The 19,713-nt window shown below is 44.9% G+C and overlaps 1 protein-coding gene across 1 annotated transcript in view; it reads right to left on the bottom strand.

Moving 5' to 3' along the window:
• The window catches only part of HTRA3 (HtrA serine peptidase 3), a 342,569-nt gene that overhangs the window by 168,810 nt on the left and 154,046 nt on the right, over positions 1-19,713 (bottom strand). Inside the window, exon 3 of the mRNA XM_085642481.1 lies at positions 3,867-4,089. Coding sequence (XP_085498607.1) covers positions 3,867-4,089 — 223 coding nt within the window. The remainder of the gene's footprint in view (positions 1-3,866; positions 4,090-19,713) is intronic.

The following is a 19,713-nucleotide window of genomic DNA, read 5'->3' as shown; positions in this document are numbered from 1 at the left end:
ATGAAAGGAGTTGTTTCATCTGTCCTAGTACGACACCAAAGGGCACAAAGTGAATTGTTATTCAGCGAGTGTAGGGATGATTAGAAACACCGTCTGAGAACCAAGAAATTGCTGCACCAATTGATTCTCTGGGGGGAAATGAAGGAGGCCGCACAGGGAAAAAAATCCATAATATTCTAGCAATTGGTATCACGGGTGGAGGGTGGGGGGCAGTTAAGATATTATAGAAACTCATATAGTGCCATTTGTTTGGATTAGCCACTTTATTTACTTATACAGTGCTATCCCCACAGTCCCCCTGTTAGCCCAAGAGACAATTTGCTCTGGGCCCTGTGCAATTAATATTTTAGTACTAGAGGAGGTGAGAGCCCTGACCAATGCAAAGAAAAATAAATCTCCAGGCCCCAATATGTTTCCCATTGACATATATTGTGGAACAGCAGTATTTGTGGGCCTGCATACTTACTATAGTGTTTAATTTGGCATTTGCTGGTAATGCTGTACTCCTTTCATGCCACTCAGCTATTATTCTGCCAATCCATAAGAAGGGTGATCGATCAAGCCCATCTAATTATCGTCCGATCCCCCTTCTGGAGGGTGCAGGAAACTTTTGGGGGAAAGTCCTGCTTAACAGCCTCCAGGGGTGGGTCTATGCCCAAAACATTATGACTGAAGTGCAAACTGGATTTAGGTCTTGTTTTGGGACCATTGACCAGGCTCTCTGGTTATATATGATCTCCTATAAGTTTACGGTGGTGAGGAAGTCATTGCTGTACCTAATATTTGTGGACTTGAAAGCAGCTTTGAATTTAGTCGACAGAGAGAAGCTGTGGAGATCCCTGGTAGACCTTGGTGTTGACCTCTTGCTAGTAATGGCCATAAAGGTCCTACATACTAATACCACTAACAAAGTACGGTATGGGGCGTGCGGGGAGTGTCTTGTACTCGCCTTTGGACAAAAAAAGGTGTTTGGCTCCCTTGCAATTTAGCCTTTTTTTAAATGATGTAGTAGACTATTCGATGGAAGACCCCATAGTTATTCCAACCATTGCCGGGAAGCGAGTGCCAGTATTATTATATGAGGATGATGCTGTGCTGATAGCATGAACAGAAAATGCTGCCCATAGGCTACTAGCATGCTTTGTGGAGTACTGCGACAAGAAGTCGCTAACCAATAATGGCAGCAAAACAAAGTGTATGGTATTGAGGCCCTCATCCTGTTTTAACCGAAATGGTATACTCCTGGACACTGTAAAGCAGTCTGAGTATTTGGGAATTCGATTATCTGAGATTATGCGATGGGGCGGACAAATACAGAAGGCTACGCTAGTTTTGAGCCTACTGGCTGAAGCAGTTTTAAAGTGTAAAGTTTAGGCATAAGGCTGGTGCCAGAAATGTCAGTGTTATTTTGCAAATATATAAGCAAAGAGCAGGAGCAGGCGCACTGTATGGTGCAGAATTATGGGGATTTGGGAATGTCTGCCCACTCCAAGTAGCTGAGAATTATTTCCACCGAACTTTGCTGGGGCTTGGGCCAGGTACCCCTCTAGAGGCACTGTATGCAGAGCTTAATTTTACCCCTATATCAGAAATCATCGCCCTCAGGCCAATTCTTTACTGGGTTTGACTGATAAGAAATCCTAAAACAGCAGTTTACTTAGAAAGCCTAGAAGAAGTTACAGCTAGCTGCTCTTGCCGGGTCCATACACGGTCTTCACATGTACAAACATTTTTAAAGGAGCTGCATTTCGTGTCTTTGTGGGAACCACCTGGTAGTATAAGACAGGATAATGCAGATTTAATTAAAGAACGGTATCATGAATACATGCAGATACAAAAATGCTGGTAGTTGAAGCCGGGATTGATTGCAAGCAATTATTTCAGTAAAATCTATGGTCTCCCATGTCCAAAATATGTAGACATGCTGTACCCTGGTTACTGATACATATACACTTATACGTATATATATACTCGATGGTAGATACAACCGCTGTGATTCTAGCTTTGGTGGTCTGGACAATCTAACCCATTTTATTCTGTTTTGTACAAAATATGTAGCCTCACAGCGGAGGTGGTTCCTACCCCTTTTTTAAATATTATGGGGTTAGATGTGTTAAACCAGCAATGGCATTATGCATTAAACCAGATGATATGTATGTGGTCGCCTCCATAGCATCTTATTTATGGGGTACATGGTCTTGCCTGAGAGAGTTGCATTCTAGGATTATGTTTAAGTAAGTAAGCTCCAAGAACCTGGGGGCATATGTATCAAGTTCCGTTTTTGCAATTCTCAAATAGCGATTTTTAGGGAATCGCTATTTGAGAATTGCAAAACAGGATGTAATAAAAAATTCGCAAATGTTTTGCGATTCCTTGGCATTCCTTAATTGCGATTAGCAAATTGCTAATCGCAATTAAGGAAAACCTTCCCATTCATTCCTATGGGCTAGGAGGCCCATAGGAATGAATGGGAAGACATTCTCATTTTGCGATTCGCAATTTGAGAATCGCAAAATGAGAATGCAATTCCAAGGGTGCTAGGGTGTCAAAAGGACACCCTGTTGCACCCCTGAAATATGTATGTATGCACATGTGGTGCACATACATGCCCTAAGGGCATGTCTGTGCGTCACAGGGCACTTTAAAAAAATGCCAAAAAGTGAATTTTTCAATGAAATCGCAAATTAACACCAACTTGAAGTTGGTGGTAATTTGCGATTTCTTACGGCCAAATTGCAATTTTTCTAGGCTTCATACATTGCATTTAAGGAATATGCAATCGCAAAATAAAGAATGGCAAATTTTTGCGATTCTCTAATTTGCGATGCCCTTTTGGGATGATACATCCCAAAAGGCCTTTTCCCGTTCGCAAACGGGCCGATTCTGAGAATCGGCCCGTTTGCGAACGGGAAAAGTGTTTGATACATATGCCCCCTGGTTGTTTCCCATAATGGAACATGCTGCTATCGTATGCATAAATTGCACAATTTTTATGCACTGCACTTTTACTCCCTAGGTGGGCTGGCAGATTGTTTACATCTGAAAAGAAGACAATGCCCAAATGTTCTTATGCTTTTTTTAATTGATAGTCATGCATATGTTTTTCTTTCATTTAGGATGTTGCCTCTCATGGTAATATGCACCTTCTCACTGAACTCGCACTTTACTCTATCTGAAGAATTTAAACATGGTTTTTTTTTTAGGCTGTGCCTTTGATGGAAATGCATATTTTTAGCACTTCATTGTACTTGCATTTTAATGTTTCCGATGAATTTATTGATAGATTACTGTGCACATGCTTTTATTGAGTTGTTTTTATATTGCATGTTCTTAAAATATTTTAAGCTGAAACAATAAATAAATAAATTGAATTGAGATATCAAGGTCAGCATTTCATAACATTTCTACTCATGGTCGCTGCCAATAATGTTCCTTTCCGTTCCCTGTGATGAGAGGGTGAAAGTTAAATGGGCTGAGCCTAGACCCCATAGATGTGTACTTCACTTTCATCTCTCACCGTGTGGCCACTTTCAGTAATGTCACTTTCTAAGGCTCCAAATTGTGGATTGTGGGGGTTGTTAGCTAAGACCCCCAAGGCGTATGGTTAGTATAATCAATAACCTACAGCAAGCCAGGTATGGCCGCTTCCAGTGATGCCAATTCCAAGGACATGCTTAGGACGTGGGTCATGTGGGATGGGCCAAAACCAGATGACATGTGGCTAATCCAATTACTACATCGCTTTCTTTCATTACTCACAATAATATCCCTGTCTGTTAATTCCTTTGTGGGACTGCAGAGATTCGGCTTTAGGAATGACAGAAAAATGTACATTTAATTAAAGAAGCTGAACAAGAATGACTTACCTTCGGATGGATCTTGATTGTTGCTATATCGGATTTCTTGTCAATGTCCTTGATTGTTGCTTCATAAGTATCCCCATTTTGAAGCTGAACTTTCAGCTGCTGCCGGCCAGACACCGCACTGTTGCTGGACACCACATGAGCATTGGTCACAATCAAGCCCAGGTCCGACATGATGAACCCGGACCCACTGGACAAGGGGACGTTTCGCCCAAACAAAGGATGCCTGCATGAAACAAACCGAACGCTCAATCACTCAACAAATCTAAACAAGCATTTTAGACAATGTTAAACCAATCAATGACAACACACGAACTTGACAAAACTATGTTTGCAGTTGTAAATGACTAAACAATACATATTCCAGACTGCTCATAAATTTCCGTCTTGGGTTGTTTATACACGCGTGTCCATTTAAACGTTTGAACTTTCTGCTTACACTGGCAAGGCCTCGTTTTGGCAGAAGAACCAGACTAAACGTCCTCGAGAGTAAATTCTGGATTAAGATTTAAGCCCTTGTGGGGACTCAGAAATGCAGCATTGAGCTGGTCAGTAAAAACCAATCCTCAAATAAAAAACTGAGATTTTTAGAATGATTCCTTTTTGTCAAAAATTCTCCCTGTAGCTCCTCCAACTCTTATAGTTTCGCAGACGGGACAACCCCACATTTATAAGGGAGTATCGCGACTCGCGCCCCCAAAATCTAAATAGGGTCCTTAATGATAAAAATGGACCTTCGCCAGTTCCTTTTATACCTGCGGTTTTGCCACAGCTGCTAATCTTACCCATTTCAATGGTACTCATTTAATTAACATCTTAAAGATTTAAATTCATTGTATTGGACTGGCAGATATTCAAACCCGGACCAGCAGTGCACACTTAACTCACTGAGCAACCGCGTTGCATAACAAATACCAATGTGAGGGCCTAAGATTCTGAAATAGCGCTGCTGTGGTATGTAACTAAAATATTGGCTGCATATCAGTTTTTATTTAGGTGCTGTAAAACCAGATGTTAATATAATCTCTACACTCTATACACAGCTTTAGATGTCCCTATTCCCTCACATCTCACTAGTCTCTTCTCCCCCCTATCGGGAAACGCGTACTCAGTCTTTGAAGCTGTAAGCGTGCTGGTGCCAGTGACTGGGTTTTCACTATATAAATAGCTCAGGAATACACACATATGGTATTTTTAAAATCGACTTGGAAAGATTAAAGGTTAGGACAGTCCTGCAAGGTTTTAATTATGGGACAAAAACTAAAAAGCATTCTGCAATGAGTCAAATGATTCTGAGCTCAACAAATAATATCCTAGAACAAGAAAGTTACCAATAGAAAATAAAATTGGAGGAATTTAGGAGGGAAAACACCTTCTTAGAGAGAGAGTGTGGCATGCTGAAGAAGAGACCATCAGTAGGGAAGACTCTAAAAGTAAAGGCAAGCAAGACTGGCCCCCTTCCTCACTTACTGTGCCCTGAATTTATGACACTTAGGGCCATATGTATGACTAAGTGGCGGAACGTGTCGTTAGCCTCCTGGGCTTAACGACACGCTCTGCCACTTCGGAAACGCAAGGCTGCACCATATTTACAAGAATGTGGTGTAGCCTTGCGTTTCCCCCTGGATGGCGCTAAGTTTCACAACTTCGCTCCAACGCTGGCACCTTTGCACCATAGTGCAAGCGTGTCTGTGTGCAGGGTAGGATGTGTAGGAAGGTGTCCCTTCCTGTACATAAACAATCCTAAAATGCCATTTTGTAACTTTCATGCGTGCTGCTTCATGCAGCACACATGTAAGTTACAAAATGGCATTTTTAACCCCTTGCCTGCTCATGACGGAACCACTCCGTCATGAGCCACGGGCGCCGTGTGCTCATGACGGAGTGGTTCCGTCATGCTGCGGCCGTTGGCGGCCGCTCCGCCCACGCGGCACTGATTCCCCGCCTGTGCGGGCGAACAATGCAAGTGGGCGGAGTCGTGACCGAACCACTCCGTCATGTGCACAGCGCGCCCGTGGCTCATGACGGAGTGGTTCCGTCACGAGCATGGCGGCGCCGCGCTGACCCCGAACCCCCCCAGCGCCGCGGCGGAATTCGTGCCGCAGCGAAGGGGTTAAAAAGGTTTGTTTATGTACAGGAAGGGGCACTTTCCTGTACATAAACAAAACATGGCATTTTGCTTTTTCCATGTGTGCTGCACAAGGCAGCACACATTGAAAAAGCAAAAACGAGGAGAAATAATGCATTTCTCCTCGCTTCGCCACTTTAAGGCCAGGGTTTTCCTGGTTTTAATTTTGGTGCTGCCTCCTATGTACGCCACCCTTGTACATAGGGGGCAGCATCAAATACAATGGGTGTTGCGGTGGAACGCCCACCAAAACACCCACTGCATGCCCCTTTCACGCTAAACATAGCATGAAAGGGTGCCTTATGTACAAGGCAGCATTTAAGCCACGTTAAGTGGCTTAACGCTGCCTTCTACATAAGGCAAGGCCCATATCGCCACGGGAACGTAACAAAAAGTGACGTTCCCGTGGTGATAGGGGCTTGTACATGTGCCCCTAGGAGGCATATTTATGAGCACCTTGCACCACCGGGGCGTCCCTTTTTGTGACGCTTTGATGGGTCAAACCTTCACTTTGCGTGGCTTCATAGATATGGAGTATGGCAGGGCAGCGCACATCGCTGGCTTGCCTTACTCTGCCCTCAGGAAGCGTACCATGGGCATTACAGTGGGGGTTCCCATGCAACACCCATGGATTTTGACGCTTCCCCAGATTTACAAAGCAATGAATGCACCAAAACCTTACGCCTCCTAAGGTGAGGCGTAATGAAGAGAAATAACTTAATTTCTCCTAGTTTATTCCTCTTTCCATGTGTGCTGCATTCTGCAGCACACATGGAAAGAGGAAAACACATTAGAATAGTTTTTGTGGAGAAAACTGCCCCTTCCCACACAAAAACACTCCTGCATACAACACAGATACCCTTGCACCATGCCTGCATTGGCGCTAGGCTGCCAAAAGGGCGCCAGTGCTGGGGGAAAGGACAGGAATGCACCATACTGGATACATTCTGTGCATTTCTGCCATTTCACTTTGACGTAGGGCAGTGGAGTAAGGTGACTTGCTGCACTGCCCTACCTCACAACCCCATAAATGATGCCCTTATAGGCATGGAGATGTCTGGGAGGAGCTCGTGAAGCAGTGTCTCTTCACGGCATTGGGAGCACCAACGCTGCCGGCAAGGAGCAGACAGGCCAGGTTCAGGTTGGATCCCACAGCAGGTATGGCAGGGTTGTTGGGTTTGGGAGGGGAAAATTAGACATAAAAGATTGACAGAGGGAAGCCACAGAAACACCATAACAGCTGAAGCATTTTCACAGAAATGTGGAAGGGCAGAGCCTCTTTTTAAAGGGATCGGTCCGCAGTACTTTTGTAAAGAATAGAATCAATCTGGGAAGTAGGAAGGATGGCAGAGGGCAATACACTAGGTTTTCTCACTCAGGGGCTGGCTCATCGTAGAGGGGTATCAATCTTAAAAACTTAATAGAAGTATTAACAGGGGATGGAGCTAACAGTCCACAGGGGACCACTGCAGTGAGAGTTGATCCTGATGGACACTCACTTTCTTCCTTCCGCAAACAAGTGGTGGTTCTCCTAAAAAGAGGTTAACAAGGACTATGGATTATGGAAGGGAGACAAAAAAGGGAACCATTGGGGCTGGAGTTTTGAGCATGATGGTGCCCTCTTTTTAGGTCGAGCCTAGAGCAGCGCGCATGCGGTGCTCTAGGAGATGACCTTTTGGAATCGGTCTGCACTTTTCAAGCACTCGTGCTTGTTGTGGCATCCACCTTGCGGGATCGAGCAGCGGCGTGCAGGGGCCATCTGTTTCCAATTAGCGTGGCCGCATGCGCTTGTTGAGATTTCTCTACTCTCGCTCCCCCGCCTGTCTCTCCCTCGCCCTCCCTTGTTTTATAAGTGAGCGGGTCCCATCATCTCTATACACTCCTTTTGTATAGAGCTTTAAAACTGTTTCGCCATACGCTTCTTTTGCTCATCTTTATCGCAACAACTTCACAGCGCTTTGAAACCCGACCGGCGCTATAAAAAATATAAATATATAAACCATATAAGGGCAGCGTTAGATGTTTACGCCATCAAAGTACATTAGAAAGGAACAATTATATTTTCGTTGTTTCATGCTTTGTCTATTTTCTAAAGCATTACGTGAGATTACACGTCATCAGTGCATTTGTAAAAGCATAATTTAGGATCATAAATACAGATTAAAAGATTCCCAGTCTCAAGGTCAAAATCCAAACAGAAAACCGTGGTTTCAAGCATTCAGCCCAAAAACGTGCCCAGGGCGAGCGCCAGTGCCACAGATGTATGTTTCATGATTAAAACATGTGACTGCAGCTAGCTGTTCAAACAGTTCAATCAAGTTTGTCCTGCAGAAATAGTCATCGCTGCGGCTTTACGACCATACCTGCGACTATGCAACTCCCTGGCATATGGCTGCGGAGAGTCTCTCTGCTGGCCAGGGTTGGTTTCTGTAGAGTGCATGAGAAGAGGAGATAAATCCTGTCCCAGTAACGCTATATAGCGAGTCGTAAATAAATGGTTACCCTTTGGTGCTTGCAGTTTTCATTAAAGCGGCCTGGAGCTTTGTTATTGACACTGTAGGTTGCCTATTCAGTGAAATTCAGTAACATTTATCAGTGCGCTTTCCACACCTAATAAATCATCCAAACAGGGAGCCATATGGCCGATAAGACCTTGAAAACGTGGCTTCAGCATGTGGAGAGTCAAGTTGCAGAAATCTTGAGTGATTACAGGCTGCACATTCTCAGCATTTCCAAGGACGGAACCCAAAACGCACAGCCCGAGTCATTTCTGCATCTCTAATGACCCACATCTGCATCCGTGTGTCTGTTGCGACTGGGGAATGTAACAACACGCGCAGAGAGCGCCCTGACTCCGGTTTCCAGGGTGCCTGGCCCAGGCATTCACTGCAGGTTGCTAGGCGCCTGCAGACATCCTCGTTTGCTCGAGCAGTAACTCACAGCCTACTTAAATGCACATTATCATGTTTACCCCTCCAAGCCAGGCACTTGAACGCCCCCACCGATGTCAGCCACATGCTGCGCTCTCTCTTCCTACTTGAGTTTGGTAAAAGTCAAGGAGATGTCCCAAACCCTCTCTCAGCCACGTATCTTAGCTCAGTAGAGTTCCCCGCGACACCCCTCAGCCTGAGGCGACTAATTGCACCATGTTATGCCTTCGCGAGCTGCCTCTCTGCTTCTCTGCCACTCCGGGCGGCTGTGCTCCTCATAGCCAATAGGTCTCGCTTTTGGGACCTTATAAGTATTTAGTTATGCAGCACAATATCCTTGGTGCAAAAACATCAACTGTTGCATGGCTAAACACTTATTAAGGTCCCAAAGGCGAGACCTATTGGCTATGCCAATGGTTGTTTCTTTCTGCTCCAATACGAGCATCCACCTTGATGGTTCTCAAGGAGGAACCCCTGAAATCACCCAGCTGTGTATGGATGAAGGCTTTACATAGCTGGGTTGGTGCCTGTGGGGCTTAGGCAATCCGGATTAGGCAATGGCCTGACCCAAGGCCAGGCAGGCATCATCCACTATGCAGAGATGAATGCCGTGCATAGCAGGGAATGTCTGCCCACTGCGCACAGCTCAAAAGGGGTACATGGAAGGTGAATGAAGTATATTGTGCTCATGGTGCGCATCGTGAGTTGCATACCATAACTGATGATGAATTTCAGGGCTTTTCGTTTTTGTATTCGCTCAAGCATAACTGACTCTAACTTGTGTTATTTTCAGTGAATATAGATCCTCATTTGTCCTAAGAGTGCTCAGAGGAACCAATTACATCTGTGCAGTGATAGTTGTGTAGCAATAAATACAATCAGCCCGCCACACACTTCTTTTGAAAAAATGAGAGGGTGGACACTCATCTTTGTTACTGATCCTTTACTTACACCCTCCTACACGCTTCTGCCATCTGCTCCATAGAAATAACCCTAACTCACATCTCCAACCTGATTACGACAGCACATCACAAGTGACTTCCATCCTTTTTAAACCTACCACTGTTGGTACTGCAGGGACTACTCTGGAGTGGTTCACTTCCTACATCTACAAATGTTCGTTTCCAGTCTCCTAGTGCTCTGACCTGTCCATGTCTATTAGTGGAGTCCCTCAAGACCTCCATTGTTGCCCCCTACTATTTTGCCCTATACCACTTCCCCACACATGACCATCTCTTCCTTTTGCTTCTTCTACCATCTATGTTTTAACAACAGCCAACTTTTTTCCCTTAAACCCTCAAATCTAAATATTTCCCTTTCACCCTCTTCTCCACCCATGAATGGATGGCTTTGCATGCATAATGCTTTACTCACTTCAATGAAGAATAGTCTGGTGCTGATGATCTCTCTATAAGTAATGAATTGTAATTGACTGCATTGCGAGTTCTGGCACACGAGCTGTGGAGGAAGGGACAGGCATACAAGAGATAGGAAGAGATCCAGACTTCATTCAGTTGCAGTGGGAATTTTGTTTTATTTTGGTCTTGATGTATAAAGGCATTTTGCAGTTGCAACCCGTACGATTCACAAATCCACGGGCCTTGCAAAAGAAAACTTGCTTGCTGCTATCTACTATACCCATTTTGCAAATCAGAACACATTTCTAAATAGCAAAATGAGTTTACCAAATCGTTCAGAATCTTAATAAGGATGGGGAGTAAAAGGAGCATTGCCACTTAATTGTGATTCACAATGAGATGTACCATGGTTTGTTACTGTAATTACTGATGCAAACCATTGGTAAGTTACTGACTCAATGGTAGAAACCCATTGGCAAAGGGGAAGCTGGCCTTGATAACCAATTCCTGCTTTGGTTATTGTGTGGGCGACTTGTGAGGGGCAGGCAGTGGTCCAGCAGGCTACTGGCTGCTCCCATCAGGTGCTCCCAAGTGGCAAATTTAGTTTTTAAAGCAGCACAGTTCCTTTAAAGGACAAGGGTTGCTTACAAAAAACATTGGTAAAGCTAAAAGGACTGGCATTGGCTGTCAGCCTTTTGGCTTTGCTAACGCCTTTTTAGGTCTCGGCCTGCGTAGGCTGCGCTTGCGCAGTCTCGCCGGCGAGATCTTATGTTTCTTAGTGTGGGCCTTGGCTGGCTTCCTAAACGGAGGCCAGCCATTGGAGGAGAGGGGCGTCTGTCCATTTAAGCCCCGTCTTTTTCGGATTCGGGGGTGTGTTTTTTAGTTTCTTTCTCTCCTCTGGAATGTAAACATTCCAGCCAATGGGAAGAGGAGAGAAAGAAAAAAACGCCCCCGAATCCGAAAATGACGCTACGTTTCTCCGAGGCATTTCTGCTTGACCTCGGAGAAAGATGGTGGTGTTCATGGCGTCATCCCTGTCCACGGCCCAGCTGGTGCTCGTCCCCTCCCCCTGCTCTCGGCTCCCTCGGTGCTCCTGTGTCCGGCTGCTGCTTTGGTCCCCTCCCCCTGTCCTCTCCGGCTGGCGCTGTTCGCTCTCCTCCCCCTGGTGCTCGCTCCCTCTCTTCGGGCTAAAGATGGTGGTGTTCATGGCGGGCCGAAGCTACCCCGTGACGTGACGCGCAGCTCAGATGGATGGGCCTGCTCCGGGAGAATCTGCAGCCTGCCGCTTGGGTGATTTGTCCCCTCGCCCTCTCTCGCCTCAGCGCTGCTGCATACTCTCGGACCCTCCCTTCTCCTGGGCTCTCCCCCCCACCCTACGCTCCTGTCCGGGTTAAGTGAGACCCTCGGGGTCCCAGCGTCAATTTATTTTGGAGGATGCCCAGGTGAGTCAGCAACTAAATTCCTGATCTTTAGCAGCAACAATTTAGTTTGTGTTGAGAACATTTGAACAGGAGGTGAAGTGGGTGCCACTTCTGCTTTGGCTCCCAAGATCAATGTGTATGTGTCTAGATCTATGTGTGTGTGTGTGGCTCTCTATGTGTGTGTGTGGTTCTGTATGTGGGTGTGTGGCTCTGTGTGTGTGTGTGTGTGGCTGTGTGTGTATGTATGTGGCTCTGTGTATGTATGTGTGGCTCTGTGTGTGTGGCTCTGTGTGTGTGTGGGTGGCTGTGTGTGTGTGTGTGGGTGGCTCTGTGTGTGTGTGGGGAGGCTGTGTGTGTGTGGGGGGGGAGGCTCTGTGTGTGTGTGGGAGGCTCTATGTGTGTGGCTCTGTGTGTGTGGCTCTGTGTGTGTGGCTCTGTGTGGGTGGCTTTTTTGTAGGTGGCTCTATGCATGGTGGCTCTGTCTGTGTGTGGGTAACTGTGTGTGTGTAGGTGGCTCTGTGGGTGGCTCTATGTGAGTGGCTCTGTGTGGGTGGCTGTGTGTGTGTGGGTGGCTTTGTGTGTGTGGCTCTGTGTGTGGGTGCAAATGCAATATGTCTCACATTTGAGAGTGATTAAGCTATTGACATTGTAAATAACAATGCCGTTTCTTTAAATGTTTTAAAAACAAAAATAATGTCATGAGCAATGCCAATAGCTCTAACTTTAACAATGCCGAGACCATTGCATTGTAAATGCTTGTTTTTGTTTTGTCATGTTTTTACAAAACGTTATTGTTGGGGAAGGTGCTGGACCCTCATCAATCTAAAAGAACTGACTAAAATGAACACATTTCCACAGTAATCTGCTGGCATTAAAAGGAACTACTTTGTGTGTGGATGTCCTCCTTGTGAAAGGGAAGAATGCCCCAACTCATAGTGAAGTTAACCAATGGCTGAAGTGGGCTGCCCCATGCTGTATGCTGCGATGGGCATAACAAAAATGTACATGACACAACAACAGCCAAATGGATGAAGAGGACTGGTGAAAAGCCTCTATGACCAAGTTTATTATACATATCATTTTAGTAAAATGAAAAGGTATTGCCTAATGCCAGACTTAGAAAGATTCTGGTTTGGGAAATCATGGACAGATTATTCTCGTGTCCAAAAGATTTGGCATTAATCAAGGTAACAACAAGCAACATTCACAAATCAAACCTAAAAGACATACGAAAAACAATTAAGAACAACACGACACATTCCCTGCAAAAAAGACATGCTGAGCACTGGAAACGAATTAGACAAAATGAATACAGTGGGATAATTTTGAAATGCTTTTAATGGCAATCTAGAATACATTTTCAGCATTACCCCCGCACTTCAGCTTGCTCCTGTCTAGAAGAAATATGCAAGAGCTTCAAAGGAGGTGAGGCTGTACCAGCAATGATCATACAATAATAATCTGAAGCCAAATTTATATGTCTGGGCAATAAAGCTGCAAAACACTCAGTGGCAATGTAAGACGTCAACATAAATTCACCCCCTAATAATGAAGACAGCGTTAATCGTAACTAGTATTATTACTGATGTTATTACTCAGGGTCCTACTAGTGGTTGATGTGCACAGCATACAAATGCTGCCATTAGCATTAGTATTAAAACTACCACTAAGGTTACTGACATTGTTTTCACTATTATGGATAGTAATGGTTGTGTTTTTGGTTTTACAACTGCAAATAAGTATTATTCATCCAAAAAAGTACAGATAGATTCACAGGTTCCAACATTCTGGCCTAACACCCCGCATTATTTCCTGAGTGTAGGCAGCTGGCTCTCTAAACAGTGTAATAAAATGAAGTACACTGTGTGGAGAGTCCAGTGAATCCCCAATTGATATAAAGAGGTAAAAAGCAGATAATACAAGTGCTCTTTTTGTGGTAGTGTGGGCAAGCAGTTAGGCTTATCAGAGGGTAGTGCTAAGCATTTGTTGTAATTATAGGGCAATAAATGAAACACACAATCAAAAATAAATCCCAGACCAATTTATAAAAATAGTATTGATTTTTATGTGATTTGTAAGACCAAGAACACAGCTCTGAGGTAAGTACTTTAATAGTTACAATTTTTCAAAGTTTGGACACTACATCACTTTTGTGTGGAATTATGCATCATAGAAAATAAAGGGAAAGAAATAGAAAATGCATATAAAATTAGCCAAGGCTTTCAGGAAGTTCACCTTCTCATTTTAGGTCTATGTTGGGACCAGGGCCAAACTTCCAGCAGGGGACGTTCGGGAGTGTCCCGGATCACCCAGGAGCAGAGTGCTGAGGGTCTTGGAAGCTTGTGCACAAAGACAAAGGGGACCACTTGAAAGTACACTGCACAGGAGGACTTACAAGTAAGTTAGGTTGGGCTCCTTTGAGGGAGGAGGTCGCAAGGGCTTGGGGACCACGGGAGCACAGCTGGTTAGTTGATGCCGGGGCCAGTGCAGCAGGGTGCAGAGCAAACAGGTCACCACGGAGTTGTGCGTCTTGAGGTCCTCGTGGTCAGGAGCAGGCAACTTAGAGAGGCGATCTCAGGACAAGCCACTCAGGTGGGTCTTTGGTGTCTCAATGCATGTCCCTTGACAGGTGCTTGCTTCAGGTGCTTTGGTAGTCCGGTGGGGACTTTTCTTCTCGGTGTTTGCTGTTGGGGGTCTGGTACCCCATGTATTGGTGCGCTGTGGCCACGGTAGGTCCTGGTGTCTCCAAACTTGGTGGAGAAACAGATTTAACATTTTGGAGCTGTTGTGCCTCTTCTTGCTTTGGTGCTGTGTCCAGGTCATTGGGGAGCAGCAAGTCGACAAACCGGACTTCACTGGATTGATGCCTGCGGTGTGCAGGGGAGTGATACCTTCACTCCAAGGGAGCTTCTCAGTAATTTCTTGAAGGCTGGAGGAGCTCCGGGTTCTTGGAGTCCTTTCAGGTTCAGGATGACACAGCAGGCAGTGATTGTCGAGTTCTTGAGGCAGCAGGAAGGATTAGGCACCTTTTTCTTCTGCAGCAGGGCCTCAGTTCTCGTGCAGCGGGCCTCATTTGCCTTCGTCATCTTTTGTCCATCAAATTTGATGTTCAGGTCTTGGGGTGCCACCTAAATACTGCATTTAGGGGTGTTACAAGGGGAGATAGGTAACAGCCAATGGCCTCCATATCTTTAGGGTGTCTACACCCTCTAGTGACCAATTCCTCTGGGAAGGGGCACTACCCTAGCCCTGATAGTTTGTTTCTCCACCATCCCAAGATGATGGAATTTCAGGAGAGGGGTTCACATCGCCTGCCCCACCCTTGGGATGGTGTGGGCTAATTGTGGACCCTCCTCCTAATCTAATTCATTTTCCCGCCTTTCCTCCTGCCAAAAGTGGACCAGGAAAGGGTGCTTGGCCTCCCTCAGTATCTGGAGGTTTCTGGGTTGGATTTCAAAGGCGCATTGCCTTCGAAGCTTCCTGCCCAGGAAGGACATCCTGTCCTGTAGGAGGTATGAAGCACCTCCACTCAGACCAGGATTTGTCTCTGTCCTCTGAGAGTGGTGGCTCTCACCCCATGAGGTCAGAAACATGTCTGGTGGTAGCCAACTGGATAAAACAAGCCAGAGACCACACCAGTGCTTGGTAGGACTCTCTAAAAGGGTCTCCTGGCATCAGTGAGGATTTAATAATACAAGATATTTGGTACCAAACATCTGAGGAATCAGTGAAGCCATCATGTAGCTATGAAACTCGTGTTGACAATTATCCAGTCGAGGGGCTCTTCATGGCTTCTGTGTGCACTTACAATATCTCAGAATAGAATGGATATTGTAGGAGCAATCTGCTCATGCTGATATGCCCACACATAGGATATAGTAGGGATGACTTATCTATACCTTATGCAATGTTTGGGGGGCATGGCACACAGTACTGTGTTGACAAACAAAATTACCGTACAAAGGAGGGTCCAAGGGATATGTTTAGAGACCTGCACATTATGAAATCCCCAAGTCAAACTACAATATACAAAAAATACTGTGGGTCTAGGGTTTAGAATGAGTACACACACTGATAGGACAGAAAAAGTGAGAAGGAACCAAAGTAATTGTGTAAAACCTCCAATGAGGTTGAAGTTCCCATCACCCACCGAAGGTGGTTAATCATCATCTGGGAACTATGGACATTCCCAAGAGTACCAACCACTATGGTGATTGTGATGGTACCCTGGTTGTCCCAGGCATCCGTGCAAAATTATTACAAACGGTAGGGTGATGGTTGCAGTGCAGAAAAGTGTAGTAAAACAAAATGTGATATTAAAAATTACTACCAAGACACTATATATTTTATTCTGGCGCTATCTTGGTGCCACTTAAAAACAATGTATAGACAGCATAAACAAATAACTGTCAGGTCTTTGGTCTACATGTTTCGGCTTCTGGACAAAGAAGTCCAAGCTCTCGTCAGGACCATGTAAACGCTACTGCAAAAATGTGTAAGAAAAAAAGTATATATATCGTATAAATTGATTTCACGGTTGGTACCCAATACAACCTGATAGGGTCCTGTATGTCACGTTGGAACAGTTACAGGCAATGTCTGGTAATAGAACTCTAAACGGAATCAAACAAAAACAATGATAAGGACACTCAACTTAATCATGTGTAACATCAGTGTACATCGCAGAACCAAATGCTATTTTAACAGAACCGCATTTCGCTTTTTGAACATCCACGCGCTCCGTAGCGGCTGACACGGAAGTACGCACGTATTAAAACTGATTAAAATGACATCCTCTCAGCCCGCCCGGCACCTCCCCTTCCAGCTCTGGTGTTTGGAGCGGGGTACCGACGGAGAGGTAAGCCCCCCGACTGGGCTCTTCAAATTTTATTTCTATCGAATTTCAGCTTGTTTTAGTGACCCTTAGTTGGATGTGTTACTAGAACGAACATTTTCACCCCCCGACGCACCGCCCGGTCCTTGGGTTTCCTGTTGGCAGCTTTTTTAGCTTTTTTAGCCTCTCAGATTCATTACGTCTTTTCGAGACGATGCTGCATTTGGTTTAGCTCCATTTGTGTTGTACTTGTCTTGATACACAATTCTAACGGACTTATGATCAGGAGCTATTTAGCTACTCACAGTTCATATTCCAACAGATTTGGACCCATTTTTATAAGAAGTTAAGCCTTTTTATAAGAAGCTAAGCCTTTTGACCCACTCTGCCTTGGTTCTTACACTGTCCTCACGAGTACCAATTACGATAATTCCATTTGTTCCCTTAGGCTTGAGGTTGATCCTGACCACTGGGATAACATAGCATTTCTCTTTGGAATTTTCCCCCCTTTTTAGAGCGGTGCCTCAATTCCTGAGCGGATGCCAGGTGAGGCGAGGTGCGTACCCACAATCATTCGGGTGAGTGCACGTACTATATATTTTTTGGGGTCAAGTCCTTGTCACAGTATACATCCATGAGTATCGACACAAATACTTTTTGTACCATAATGAACTATAAATAGCATTTGGTTCTGCGATGTACACTGATGTTACACATGATTAAGTTGAGTGTCCTTATCATTGTTTTTGTTTGATTCCGTTTAGAGTTCTATTACCAGACATTGCCTGTAACTGTTCCAACGTGACATACAGGACCCTATCAGGTTGTATTGGGTACCAACCGTGAAATCAATTTATACGATATATATACTTTTTTTCTTACACATTTTTGCAGTAGCGTTTACATGGTCCTGACGAGAGCTTGGACTTCTTTGTCCAGAAGCCGAAACATGTAGACCAAAGACCTGACAGTTATTTGTTTATGCTGTCTATACATTGTTTTTAAGTGGCACCAAGATAGCGCCAGAATAAAATATATAGTGTCTTGGTAGTCATTTTTAATATCACATTTTGTTTTACTACACTTTTCTGCACTGCAACCATCACCCTACCGTTTGTAATAATTTTGCACGGATGGCTGGGACAACCAGGGTACCATCACAATCACCATAGTGGTTGGTACTCTTGGGAATGTCCATAGTTCCCAGATGATGATTAACCACCTTTGGTGGGTGATGGGAACTTCAACCTCATTGGAGGTTTTACACAATTACTTTGGTTCCTTCTTACTTTTTCTGTCCTATCAGTGTGTGTACTTATTCTGAACCCTAGACCCACAGTATTTTTTGTATATTGTAGTTTGACTTGGGGATTTCATACTGTGCAGGTCTCTAAACATATCCCTTGGACCCTCCTTTGTACGGTAATTTTGTTTGTCAAGATATAGAGCAGCTACGGCTGCGGGTCCCCCTTTCTATACTCTCCACATTGAGCAGAGTTTTTTACCGCCCCTTTGGTCCGTGTCACGGTGCATCACCATGGCAGAGTTTACGGGTCTATCCTTTAACGAAGATGTACTACAATCAATATTGAGCACAAACCCGAGCCTTATAGACACCCTACCCTCAGTCACTAACAACACCCAGGATGATTGGCAGTCCCTACTCAGCCTCAAGAATTCCCACTCTCGCACCTTCATTCACGGTGCGATCATGACTGAATACCTCAGAAGTAACAGTGCCCCCATGGGTTTAATTGTAACTAATTCTCCCAGACTATTTCTCACAGACAAAGCCTTCCTTAAAGACTGGTCACTAATCGCGTGGCGCTGTACACGCGATTGGTTGATCTTAATCATCAACACAGCGAAAAGGGTGGCAGACGCCATACTTATAGAAATACAGACTTTGGAAGGGCAGATTAAGACCACCATATCTAGTGCCGTGTTTAAGAGAAATATGGAGGAAAACAATAAATCTAGTAAAGATCACAAAGAAACGATCCTATTGACCAAAATTGAAAAATTCAAGAAAGACTTGTCACGTTTCTCTCTTGAGAAGGTTTATCCTTACACCAGCGAACAGTATGTTCCACCTGAATTTAACAAGAGAGGTAAGAGATATGGTTCCAACTACTCTTCGTCGGGATCAGACACCTACTCTAGTGATTCAGACACTCAGAGCAACATTCAGTCATCTAGGAGAGGGAATGGACAACAATTTCGACCTAACCCTAGACGAGGCATGCCCAACCCCTACCACCAAGGAGGCCCGTGGTGGCCCCCAGCTCCATGGGGTTACCCATTTCCCCCTTACACTCAGTCTTTGCCTCCTTTTGGACCGCAGCCTCCCTTCTTTGGACAGCCGTCTTTTTTAGGAGCAGGCCGTGGACGCAACAGGGGCAGAAGGAGAGGACAGCCTCAGGTACACTGGATGACAGATCAACCACCACCCAACACCTGCAGCAGGAAAGGGCAACAACAAGCAGGGACAAGCTCGGACACAACGAGTTAGTTGTGAATTTGAGCACAAGAGCTCTTACATCTAATGAGCTATTGGTGCTCAACAAAGGTTTAGGCTTTGTCCCCACCAATGCTGGAGATCTTTTTCAATTGCGCTGTGAATTAGCAAAATTTTTCAGAAAAATTCGTCTACACTTCTTTTTCAAAGATATGGATTTGACAGCTTCTTCTGAGGATGTCTCTGATAGGAATACAGGCCTTAAAATTCCATCTACCTTTAACCCTCCAGCCCATCTGACACCTGACCGAGTGAGAGTGTTTGAACAGGCAGTGATTCACGACATTACCAATATCAGTACCAGACAAAACAAAATCTATCACAATCTGCCTTTCAGAGAGAAACAAGCTCTGAAGGCCTTGTCAAATGATGAGACCATAACTATAAAACCCGCCGATAAAGGCGGAGCAATTGTCATTCTGGACACCGAGACCTATCGCACAGAGTGTCTTAGACAACTCAATGATCGTACAGCATACAAACCACTGACTGAAGATCCCACTCCCAGACTATCCAGGGAGATAAAAATTCTTGTAGATGATGCGAAAGCCACAGGGTGGATTACAGAGCAAGAATCACAGTTTTTAATAACTGTACACCCAGTCATGCCATACTTTTATGTCCTACCCAAAATTCATAAAAGTCAAAGACCACCTCCTGG

Source organism: Triturus cristatus, chromosome 2_2, assembly GCF_964204655.1.
Source record: "Triturus cristatus chromosome 2_2, aTriCri1.1, whole genome shotgun sequence".
NCBI lineage: Eukaryota > Metazoa > Chordata > Amphibia > Caudata > Salamandridae > Triturus > Triturus cristatus.
This window is presented reverse-complemented; position numbering and strand designations above follow the sequence as displayed.